Genomic DNA, 12,543 nt, shown 5'->3' on the forward strand with positions numbered 1-12,543 from the left:
CAGCTTTATTATAGGTAAAATATAAGCTTTAGCAGTACACGCGCATTTTCAGATGTATGTAAACAAGGCTATCTTTTGTAAAACTACACGTTCTCAGAATAACGTAGACTAGTTACAGAATCAGCAATAAAAGTTCACAAGTATTCTCAACTTTATATTGTTAAAGTATCAGTTTAAAATGTTCACACATATTTTCAGCTTTAAAAGTAAAAGTACACAATGACTATTTTCATCTTCATAGTTAAAATATCAGTGATAAAAGTAGGCTACACAGGCATTCTCAGCTTTATGGAGTGAAAGTATCTGTACCAAGTTGTTATACCCCAGTTCTTTTATTGGACAGATCTGAATAAGGAAGGAGTCAGTGTTTCTTCATTTTAGTGCTGACTTATTTAAACCACAAATAAAGATTACACAAGAACACAACCCGGGTGCCCCCCTGCTCCAGACAAGCTGCTGGAAGAAAGGAGCCTGATACATTTATCAGTGTTTGGGCTAAACACAGAATAAACAGAATATTTATTCATCTATATTTCCTCACCGTGTCTCAAAAAGTGCAAGAGCTACCAGTCCCCAGCAGACGGCTCTAGAGCTCTTGATTTGATATGAATCTAAATAAATAAATGTATAATAATCCATACATTTGCATAATGAAAACTGGTAAAATATTTAGACTGAGAGAACTTTCACATCCCCCTTACCAAAGCTTTGTGTGTCACTTAATACATCAAGAATTAGGTTGTGCTTGTCAAGTCAAGTCAAAGTGTTTGTCATGTGCACAGTAAGGAAACAAGTTTCCCTGTGCAATGAAATTCTTACTTTGCTGTCCACAATGAATGCCAAACAATACAAAGGGAAATATAAAGTAGATAAACAGTACACAATCTAAAGGCACTTTAAAAGAGCAAGTGAAAAGAAATATAATAAAAATATAATAAAGAGAGAACGTATGCTACATCAGAAGCTGTATGTGCAACAGTCAGCAGTGAATGCTGACTCATTTGACTCATTTGAATGGGGCAAAATTTGCTGAGAAAAGCTAAACACTGTAAAAAGTATAAATGTTACAAACAAGCATGTCATTAAAAAGTTGAATATTTTGATACCTGAATGGCCTTTCTATGTGAAAGTATGCTGGAGTTATGTGCCGAATAACGGATGGAAGATACCAGAATAATAAAGAACATAATTATGTACGTGGAATGGAGATTCAAAAATTTTTATTAAGAAACAATATTTTTTCCACTGTTTTTGGACTGAGGCGGTTTCTTTTCTGGCTGACAACTTCCCCAGCTTTCAAAAACACACGTTCAAATGGCACTGATGAGGCTGGCGTACATAAGTATTGCTTTGCTACTGAAAACAAATGTGGGTAAATATTTCTGTGCTCGTTCCAGTAAGTCAGAGGATCTTCACATCTTTCCAAGGGAGGGTCTGTCATGTATCGCTGGACCTCTACAGTGGCATCTGCTATGGAATTCCTGTGTGTTCTTGCCATAGTAGCTTGTTCATCAAGACTTTTCCAAAGGTTAAAAGCTGACAGAGAAACATGACAGTAATGAGCACTGTAGAGTTTCAATTTGTGTAATGTTTTTAACTTAATTTCTCCTGTATAATAGTAATTAATTACTTAAATTACCTGTGGAGGATGGTTTTTGTACATTTGGTGCTGCTGGTTGAGGTGGAGCTGATGTAGATGGATGATCAGTAGATGTGTCCAGTGTGTGCCTCATCAGCACTGCACATTCAGCAGTCAGTCGTCGCACTGCATGTTGTGCTTTGTCTTGATTGCGGAAACCAATGGTTTTAAATCTTGGGTCAAGCAGTGTGGACAGTGACAGGATGGTTGAGGTCTCAAGAGTGTCAAACTTATTTATGAGGGTTGCAGACACGTTCTGTCCCAGCAGTTTTGCTGTCACGTTGGTGGTATTGTCCAGTATTTCCTGAGTTGTGTGAAGCAACATTTTAATCAGTGGAATGACCACTGACCCCGACACTCTCTTCTGCTGGGACATTTCCACTGTCGCCATGTAAAATGGGTTGAGCACCTGTAAACAAGCTGCTGTTGTCTCATAATCCTCAGAAGAGAGAGGATTAACTTTCGTTCTGAGCGATGCCAGAGCTGCTCCCACTGCCTGCCTCTCATCATATAAGCGTTGCAGCATCAGGTAGGTGCTGTTCCAGCGTGTGTCCACCTCCTGGATCAGCTTCATCACTGCACGATTGATTTGCCGTTGCACATTTCTCAGCTTCTCTTTAGCAGTAGTGTTTGATCGAAAATAGGTCACCACTTTCCGTGCCCTTGTGCACAGATCTTCTAGGCCAGGTGTTTGATCTATGGATTTTTTAACAACTAAATTTAGTGTATGTGCAATGCACACAACATGCCTTATAGCTAAATTTTTGGCAGTGGCGGTCATGTTTGTTGTAGCATCAGTCACAAGGCATTTAACCTTTTCCTCAATGCCCCACTCTGCCATGAGAGCCCTCTTAGCAGCTGTGATGTTTTCAGCAGTGTGGTCTTGAGGGAATGGCAGCACTCCTAAAGGTACCGTGGCCAGCTTTGCATTGTCAAGCATATAATGGCAAGTGACTGCAACATATGCATCCATATTAACAGAGGTCCACATCTCAGAAGTCAGACTCACTCCTTCCACGCTCTGCAGTTGTGCCTTGGCTTTGCTCTTTTCCTCCTCATATTTCTCATTCAGCATCTTCTTTAGAACCTGTCTAGATGGCAGAGTGTATGTGGGGTCTAGCTTTCCCACAAACTCTCTGAAGCCCTGATCATCCACAATAGAAAAAGGCTGAATGTCTTTCACCAGCATATTAACAAGAGCCTCATCCAGCTCTTTCTTCCGGGCCACTAAGACAGAAACAAGCAAACAGTTATATTATATCATGTTAGTGTAATGTGTTTAATGAATCATTGTGTAGAAGAATGTGTATAATAAATATAGCCTACCATGATCTGCGTTTTCCTGCTTGCACTCATGCTTGGCTTTGAAATGCCTCAGCATTGATGATGTATTATTATTATATGCCAATAGCTGAGGACACAGCAAGCACTGGACCTGTGTAAACAGCAATATACAAACAAATTATTAGATACATTATTAAAATGCTACTTAATGTTGACTTCAGGGCAGCATGGTAGCACAGTGGTTAGCGCCATTGCCTCACAGCGAGAAGGTTCCAGGTTCGGGCCCCACCTGGGACCTTTCTGTGTGGAGTTTGCGTGTTCTCCCCGTGCTTGCATGGGTTCTCTCCGGGTACTCCGGCTTCCTCCCACAGTCCAAAGACATGCAGCTTAGGTTGATTGGTGTCTCTAAAATTGCCCATAGGAGTGCATGTGCGTGTGTGTGTGTGGTTGTTCGTCTATGTGTTAGCCCTGCGATGGATTGGCGACCTGTCCAGGGTGTACCCCGCCTTCGCCCGATTGCCGGCCGGGATTGGCTCCGCCCCCCCCCCCCGTGACCCTGTTCAGGGACTAAGCGGTAGTGAATGAATGAATGTTCACTTCAAATACATCATGGATATATTAAGACTATTGTACTGGCCTTAGTCAAAAATCTTTATTGTCATTATGCATAGCACAACGAAATTTTTTCCAGCAGCTCTAGGCTTAAAAGACAGACATATACAATTGTGTGTTATGTAAATGATAAGTCAATATAAAAATATGAACAAATAAAAATGGATGTATAGGACCTAATCAGGTCAGCAGCAAGAGTGTAAAAACATTATAAGGTGCAGCTCAGTGCAAATCTCAGTCTTTAGGAAGAGGTGTGAGGTCCAGTGTTCTGTGTTTGTCCATAGGGGGGGAGGTTGTGTGTGTGTGACTAAGGGTTGGGGGGGTGATTGATTTCACAGCTCTGGGGAAGAAGCTGTGTCTCAGTCTGTTTGTTTTAGTCTTTACACACACACAGACTGTTGGTGGGTGGGGTCTGCAGCAATCCGTCCAGCCCTCCTCTGGATCCGGTCAGTGTATAGCGAGTCCAGATCCAGAAGAGGACTCCTTACAATGCCCTGAGCTGTTTTCACCACCCGGGTCAAGTCCTTTCTGTCCTGTGCAGTGCAGCTCCCATACCACACTGTCGCACCGAGACAGAGGATGCTCTCTACTGTCATTCTGTAGACGTTTGCCAGCAACTGAGAGGAGAGACCAGCACGTTTCAGCTTCCTGAGGAAAAAAAAAAAAGCCTTTGCTGGGCTTTCTTCACCTGGTAGGATGTATTCCGAGACCAGGTCAGGATGCCCAGGAACTTGGTGCTATCCACTTGCTCCACCACCTCCCCGTGTATGAGAAGAGGATAATGTTTTGTCTTCCTGGACCTCCTATAATCCACAATGACTTCCTTAGTCTTGTTGGTGTTCAGGACAAGATTGTTATCTGAACACCACCTTGTCAGGTGCTGGATCTCCTCTCTGTAGTGAGTGTCATCATTGTCTGAGATGAGACCCACTACAGTGGTGTCATCTGCAAACATAACTACTGTGTTTGTGGGGTGAATGGCATCACAGTCATGGGTAAACAGAGTGAAGAGAACTGGACTGAGCACACAGCCCTGTGGTGTGCCTGTGTTCAGGACTAGGATACTCCAGGTGGGACAGGGCTGTGTGTAATGCTATTGAGACAGCATCCTCTGCAGGCAAACTGATGGCTGTCCAGACAAACAGGGATGACGTCCTTTATGTGCTTTAGAACAATCCTATCAATGCACTTCATGATTACTGGTATTAGAGCAACAAGGCGGTAATCATTGAGGCAGGTGACAGCTGATTTCTTGGGCACAGGCACAATGATGGAGGACTTGAGGCACACAGGGACTGAAGCAAGATGCAGGGACAGGTTCAAAATGTCCAGGAAAACTCCTGCCAGCTGGTCAGCACATATCTTCAGAACCAGGCCTGCTACCCTGTCTGGTCCTGCGGCTTTGTTGGTGTTGATCCTCCTCAGGCTGGAGCTCACCTGGTGTAGCTGCAGGACGAGGGGCTGGTGCTGCTCCTCTTGCTGAGGGAGATGTACAGTTCCTCTGCGGCCAGGTGTATCGAAGCGTGCAAAGAAACTATTCAGAGTGTAAGGGAGGGTGGGATAATGGCTGACCTGCTGGTTGCTGCCTCTGTAGTCTGTTATTGTTTTGATGCCTCTCCACATACTCTGTGTGTTATTCATAAAGTGCTCCTCAATGTGCCGTTTGTACCTGCGTTTGGCCAGCCGGATGCCCTTCTTTAGTTCTTTCCGGGCCCTGCTATAGGCCAGCCTGTCACCTGATCTGAAGGCAGCGTCCCAAGCTTTGAGCAGACGTGACACTGTACTGTCCAACCATGGTTTCTGGTTTGGAAAAAACCTGATGGACTTTGTAGGTTGGACAGCATCAGTACAGAACTGCACATAGTCCAGAACAGCTGATGTATAAGCCTCCAAGTCTGAGCCCTCTTTGAACACCCCCCAGTCAGTGTGCTCAAAACAGTCCTGTAATGCTGAAGAAGCCTCTGCTGTTCACACCTTAATCGTTTTGGTGATTGGTTTTGTTTTACTGACAGTATTAGGTAAAATTACTAAGTGGCTAAGTTACATAAACAGCCAGGTGCAGTAGCATAACCAAGGAGTAATAAAACACCTACCTTATTAGGACTGGTCAGCTGAAAGTGTTCCCACATTTGAGAATGGCTTCTCTTCCTAGCTGGCTCCATGATGGTGAACAAACAAAAGAACTGATGATAAGAACAGCAACTACACACACCCACTACAGCAAACCTACATGTTGTACATCATCTTGAGTGGCAACTGGTTTGAACCAGTCACATGATTCATTCAGGGGATGTCATCGGTCACGTGTCTTTTTCCACATCAAAACAAGCTTTGAAACAGCAATTCAAGGAAAATGTTGTTTCAAGTTTGAAGCTTGCATCGGAGAATCCATCCCACACAGAGGTCTGAACATGTTGATGGACCTTTAAATGCTCCAGCTTTGTAAAGGTTTTCCCACACTGGCCACATCGACATGGTTTCTCACCAGTGTGAACAATCTGATGGGCTTTTAGGTGACCTGAATTACCAAATGGTTTTTGACATGGGTTACAGCTGTACAGGTTTTCCCCAGAATTAATACATTAATACATTGATGGATTTTTAGCCTGCTTGACTGACCGAAAGCTTATATGCACTGGTCACAGTTGTGTGGGCTCTTGTTAGGGTCAGCTCTCTCATGAATCTTTAAATAATGCAATGTTGTGAAGGTGTACTCACAGTGATGATGGTCGAGTCCCATTATTCTCTGTTTCTACAGCAGCAGAGAGACAAATAGAAGAAGAGAGAGAGTGAGAGATGTCTTGATGGATGGATTGAAGTAAAACCATAAATGAAATCTGCAGCATATTTCTAGATCATACAGCACTTCACATTTGTCTATTTCATTTCTATGTCCACATAGGAGCCTGGGTTGGCATTGGCCTCTATAAAACATAAATGGCTGCAAAAGACACTCTTTTATATTTTGCAATTATTAGTTGACATCCCCATTACAGATTTGCATCAGAACAAATATAGGATCCAGAGTTTTGGAGCTTGACCAATAACACAAACTAAGTTGGTCAATATCTCGACCTCTGTTACAGAGATTTGCTTTTTTAAATGTTTTCTCTCACAGTGGAAAAGGTTCCATTTAAAACTGTATGGTTAAAACTTATTAGCCTTTAAAGCGCTTGAATGAAAAAGGTGAGCTAACCACCTTAGATTTGTCAAATAAATATGAAGTGTACGTTAAAAGCTCTATATTACGGAAACGTTTGTCTGTCATCTGTAACACACCAAACAAATCGACTGCCAGCTCAGTGAGTTATGATTATTTTAACTGTGGGGAGACCTCCAGCCATCGTGCCCACAAAAGCCACATTGTTCCAACATGGCGGCCATGTTGACGCACCGCTGTAATGGGCAGCAGCTGCTCATGCGACATATATCAAAAAACTGAGTTTAAAGTCTGCATCAGTTCAGATCTGATCGAAAATCAGAATGACCGGATGATAATCGAACCCTCGAGACTCGTCCTCGTGTCTTTAGACTCATTATAACGCCATTTCTGTCGTAGCAATAAACACTGACCTGTTGATCACTGGGACCAGAGGACGACCCTGCTTTGTTCCTCTCGGCGGGATCATTGCTCCGGAAATCTTGATCCTGGATCGGTTGCAGTCCTGCGTTCTTGTGCTGGTCATGGTAGAGGGAATCAAGGTCATCGTCTTCCTCTTTAACTTCCCTTTTGCAGTGGTCCTGAGCAATGGAATCCGGGTCCTGCTTCTCTTCTTTCATTTCACTGCTGCAGTGGCCCTGATCCCCGAAATCTGGATCCTGGTTCTCCTCCTTCATTCCGCTCTTGTCGTGGTCCTGGTCGATTAAATTCGAGTCCCGTTGTTCCTCTTTTATTTCGGTTTTGTAGTAGTCCTGGTCATTATTATCCATGTTTTGACTGTTTCTCTGTCGACACGCTGTGCCAACACTTCGAAGGGTATGTCGAGAAATCCAGGAAGTGTTTAGTGAAGCGCGTATCGACCTTTATATTGTTTACGGCAAGTGACGTCATCGACGACGTTTGAAGCCTCGCTGCGTGTAGCGGTTCCGGAAGTGGTTCAAATTTTCTCGCGATGTACTGACAGATATAAAGCCCGAGGAATCTCCACACAATTCGTGGGTAGTGTTGGAGTTGTGAGTTTGTGAGTTGCGTATTCCCAAAAAGAGGAATCGCTTAAACCAATACTGCTTAACAAATTAAATATAAATAAATAAAATGTCCCCCTACAGCAGCTGCACGAGCACCTTCACTGCCTTTCTCTGTTCACAAGCACATTCACTTTCCTCTTCCTTGTTAACACTGCCACAGTTTTAAAACATAATTGTCCCCCTGTCATTATTATATATGACTATATTATATGACTTTTTCAACTATTGAAAGGAGGCGGTTCACTTTTGTATGTGTACTTTAACCACAGAACATCGATTAGAATGGATCAGCCAAGAAACTCTTATGCACACTATTTACAAACAAGCACAAACATGTTAACAAGGGGAGACAAAAACACATGGTTTGAATGTGTTATTATCTTGTGCTCACAAGAGAAAACTGCATAGTTAAATGGCAGTCATTATTCCCATGCACAAACTGTGGCAATGCAACTTGTTTACTTGTAAAGTAAATAAGTATTCTCATCTTTCTGACCCAAACATTGATTAAAGTGAGTACAAGTGATGAGCAGTGTGCAGTATTTGTTATAGTTCACAAAAACACATGCACTTCTATGTTCTCGCAGTCACTAGCAGTTCGTTAACATATTTGCAGCTTCTTTTAGTTAAAAGTCTCATCTCATCTCATCTCATTTTCTATACCGCTTACCAATCCCAGCCGGTATCGGACGAAAGGCGGGGTACACCCTGGACAGGCCGCCGGTCCACCACAGGGCCTTAATTGAAAGTATCAGCAGTAAAAGTATCTGTACCAAAAGTACACAAATACTCTCACTTTCATGTAAAGTATCAGCTGTAAGAATAAATATGTATTCTCATCTTTCTGATGAAACATCGATTAAACAGAGTACAAATGATGAGCAGTGTGCCATATTTGTTATAGTTCACAAAAACACGGTTAAAATCGTCAGTACATTTGTGGTAACAATCTTTTACTGATTATAAACCCAAATCTATAAAGAACTTATGTCACATCTATTGTGTCCCTGCAAAGCAAAAAAAAGTAAAACAATATTTAATTTTAGATCCAAAACAAATTAAACATAGAATAAACAAAATATGGTAAAAATGGACTGTATTTTATATAGCGCTTTCTCACAGTGTGTTGCACTGGCCAAAGCGCTTTACAGAGATGATACACCATTCACCCATTCACACACAACATTCACACACTGATGACGACAAGCTGCCATGCACCGGCGCTAGTCAAGCCACCAGGAGCAATTCGGGGTTCAGTGTCTTGCTCAGGGACACTTAGGCATGCGGGGAGACCGGGAGTCGAACCACCAACTTGCTGGTCAGGAGACGACTGCCCTACCTCATGAGCCACAGCCACCCACATATGGTAATATTTATTCATCTTTATTCCTCAGCATGTCTCAAAAGCGCAAGAGCTACCAGTCCCCAGCAGGTGGCACTAGAGTTCTGAAAAGAACTGCCTTTGTATCTGCAGCACCACTTGCTCAATGGACAGACACTGCTGCCTTTTGGTTGAGAAAGTAGGCTCATTTGAGATTCACCACGACCGTTGACTGTATACAAAGACTGTGTCTCACCTGGTAACAAGAGCAGGCAGCGGCAGCAGGGAGCGGTGACAAAAAGCCTCAGTCAAGATGGACTGTGTAGGAGCTTTCCACCAGCCTTATGTCTGTACAGAAAGTCACAGAAGCACTCACATCCTGTTAGATCCAATAATAAAATGTCATCAAACTAAACATTTTAACTTGTTCTTAAAGTCCACCCATCGTTGTTTTAACTAGACTATGTTCTGATCTGTGTTAATCTCTGAAGCCCATTACTCAAATATGTTGCATGAAAATTTATGTATATGGGTGGCACTTCTCCTGTAAATTGGCCATCATATCAGTTTGATGCAGTATATGAACTGGCCAGGCTTGATCTGATATAAAACTACATAAATAAATTCATAATCATCCAAAGACATTTCCTTAGTTGAAAATTGTTAAAATATTTCCTACTGCCTGTAATATCATCTGAATGTATTCAGCTTCTCTGACTGATAAGTCACCATCGACCACATTGATTCATAGTGCAAAAAATGACAAATAAAATCAAACTCTCTCTATTTAAACAAAAAATGGCCATAACTGTAACACATACAAACATATAAGAACAAAGGTCTTTGCACAAATAAATGTAAAATCCCAGACTTTGACTCAATTCCCGATCAACTTGAATGACAGCACATACAAGGAGAAAACAGAGCCAGTTCCATATTAGCCGTTAAATTTGTCTGTACATGTCACAGCCTAAGAGACAACCAGCACAACACAATTCATCTTTAACTACTGACCTGAAACAGATCCCAGAGTTTTCTCTGCCACTTTCTTGATTTATATTTTTTCTAGTGTATATTGCTAAATTTTCCATATTGTTGTCATTCTATAATAGTTTACTTAACTACCTATATAAATGATTTTTAATTAGTTGTGATGCTTACTAATGTATTTATATATTTGTACCTGGAAGTAAAACGCTTTAGCAACATCGTTAATGGCCATGAAAATGTAAGATTTATTTAATACAATGTTTTATTTTTACTACAACTTAAATTTTCATCCAAGACACGTTTCAAAAATCTGCTGTCAGTTTATAGAAAGAAAAAATGTGAATCGGCAGGTCAGATCTAAAATTCTGAATCAGCCAAGAAAATTGCAATCAGTGCATCTCTAATACAGGCTGAACAATTATCAAGTGTGTCCTTTTGATCAAAATAGATCCATTTCTTTACAGTTAACCAGTCTTATTCCAGGACATTTAAGAATTACGGACTGTTTGTGGCATTGTCCTCTTCTCTCTGATGGACAGATCCTGCTGTAGAGGAGCTGCTTGGGCTCAAAATCCAAGTCCACAAGAATTCAACTCATTCTGACATATAAAACTTATTAGACTCAATAATTATCAACATAAAATTACACTTTGTTTTCTTCTTGTTCACAGCACTTCTTTACAATTAGAAAACTGTGTGGGCTGAACAGGGGAACAGGTCAGCTGGCCACAGGGACAGTGTGTGTTTGCTTGTTCAGTAAGAGTTTGATAAATTGCCATCTCTCACCATCTCTCCGTTACTGGTAGATCTTTTTGCAGGTACTGAGAACTGTCTTCTCAAATCAAAGAGAAAGCAGGGCAGAGAAAAGCTAACTTGAACCCAACTCCAATAGTTTACCCAAACAATCATCAAGTCAAAATGCTTACCTTTTTCTAGAATTTTGGACCTGTGTACATGTCCTGTTCAGAAATGTAAAATGTGCAGTGATCGATTTTTATGCTGCTTGATTTAAACTAACTTTGACAGTGACCCCAGATTTACATGTTCTCCCCAGTGTGAATGTGCTGATGAACATTTAGTTCCTTTCATGTGATGAAAGCTTTCCCACGGTGGTCATAGCTGTAGTTTCTCTCCAGAGTGAACACACTGATGGTGTTTTAGTTTCCCCAAGTCTGTGAAAGTCTCCCCACACTGGTCACAGTAGTATGGCTTCTCTCCAGTGTGAACAAGTTGATGGGCTTTTAGGTGACTTGACTGAGTAAAAGCTTTATCAAACTGGTCCTGGTCATCCTGTCCAGAGTGAACATGTTGATGGATTTTTAAATTTCGTAATTTTGTGAAAGCTGCCCCACATTTTTCACACCAATGAAGTCTCTCTCCAGTGTGAACACATTGATGGTTCTTAAGGTCACTTGACTGAACAAAAGTTTTATCACACTGGTCACAACTGTACGGCTTCTGCCCAGTGTGAACCCGCTGATGGATTATTAGATGACTTGACTGAGCAAAAGCCTTTCCACACTGACCACAGATATACGGCTTCTCTCCGGTGTGAAAACGTTGGTGGGATTTTAGGCCACATGAATGGGTGAAAGTTTTACCGCACTGGTCACAATTGTACGGTTTTTCACCAGTGTGAACACGCCGATGAACTTTTAGATTGTATAAATGTGTAAAAGCTGCCCCACATTGTTCGCACTGATGGGTTCTCTCTCCAGTCTGAACATGTTGATGGAGCTTTAAATGCTCCAGCTTTGTAAAGGTTTTCCCACACTGGCCACATCGACATGGTTTCTCACCAGTGTGAACAGGTTATATAAACGTGTGAAAGCTGCCCCACATTGTTCGCACTGATGGGTTCTCTCTCCAGTCTGAACATGTTGATGGACCTTTAAATGCTCCAGCTTTGTAAAGGTTTTCCCACACTGGCCACATCGACATGGTTTCTCACCAGTGTGAACAATCTGATGGGCTTTTAGGTGACCTGAATTACCAAATGGTTTTTGACATGGGTTACAGCTGTACAGGTTTTCCCCAGAATTAATACATTAATACATTGATGGATTTTTAGCCTTGCTTGACTGACCAAAAGCTTGTATGCACTGGTCACAGTTGTGTGGGCTCTTGCTAGGGTCAGCTCTCTCATGAATCTGTAAATAATGCAATGTTGTGAAGGTGTACTCACAGTGATGATGGTCGAGTCCCATTATTCTCTGTTTCTACAGCAGCAGACATAAGATGACATGATGGATGGATGTAAAACCATAAATGACATTTGCAGCATATTTATAAATCATACAACAATTTACATTTGTCTAATTCATTTCTATGTCCACATAGGAACCTGGGTTGGCACTGGCCTCTATAAAACATGAAAGACTGCCAAAGATACTCCTTTATATTTTGCAGTTATTGACATCCCCATTACAGATTTGCATCAGAACAAATGTAGGATCCAGAGTTTTTGGAGCTTGACCAATAACACAAACTAAGTTGGTCAATATCTCGA

At 41.7% G+C, this 12,543-nt stretch overlaps 2 protein-coding genes across 2 annotated transcripts; both read right to left on the reverse strand.

Moving 5' to 3' along the window:
- Window positions 1-1,091: 1,091 nt before the first annotated feature.
- On the reverse strand, window positions 1,092-7,664 carry LOC109970126 (zinc finger BED domain-containing protein 1-like). Its single transcript, XM_020617479.1, has 6 exons — window positions 7,109-7,664; window positions 6,254-6,287; window positions 5,629-5,687; window positions 2,966-3,074; window positions 1,640-2,866; window positions 1,092-1,536 (listed from the first exon to the last, which is right to left on the reverse strand). The coding sequence occupies exons 1-6, from the start codon at window positions 7,463-7,465 to the stop codon at window positions 1,211-1,213; spliced, it is 2,112 nt and encodes a 703-aa protein (XP_020473135.1). The 5' UTR covers window positions 7,466-7,664; the 3' UTR covers window positions 1,092-1,210.
- A 1,755-nt stretch (window positions 7,665-9,419) lies between these two features.
- LOC109970135 (zinc finger protein 239-like) lies at window positions 9,420-12,073 on the reverse strand (the record flags this gene model as incomplete). Its single annotated transcript, XM_020617504.1, has 2 exons — window positions 9,420-11,833; window positions 11,986-12,073. Coding segments are annotated over 2 exons (774 nt in total), but the record flags the coding sequence as incomplete, so codon positions are not given.
- Window positions 12,074-12,543: the final 470 nt, after the last annotated feature.

The sequence above is a fragment of the Monopterus albus genome, unplaced genomic scaffold (assembly GCF_001952655.1).
Source record: "Monopterus albus unplaced genomic scaffold, M_albus_1.0 scaffold190.1, whole genome shotgun sequence".
Lineage (NCBI taxonomy): Eukaryota > Metazoa > Chordata > Actinopteri > Synbranchiformes > Synbranchidae > Monopterus > Monopterus albus.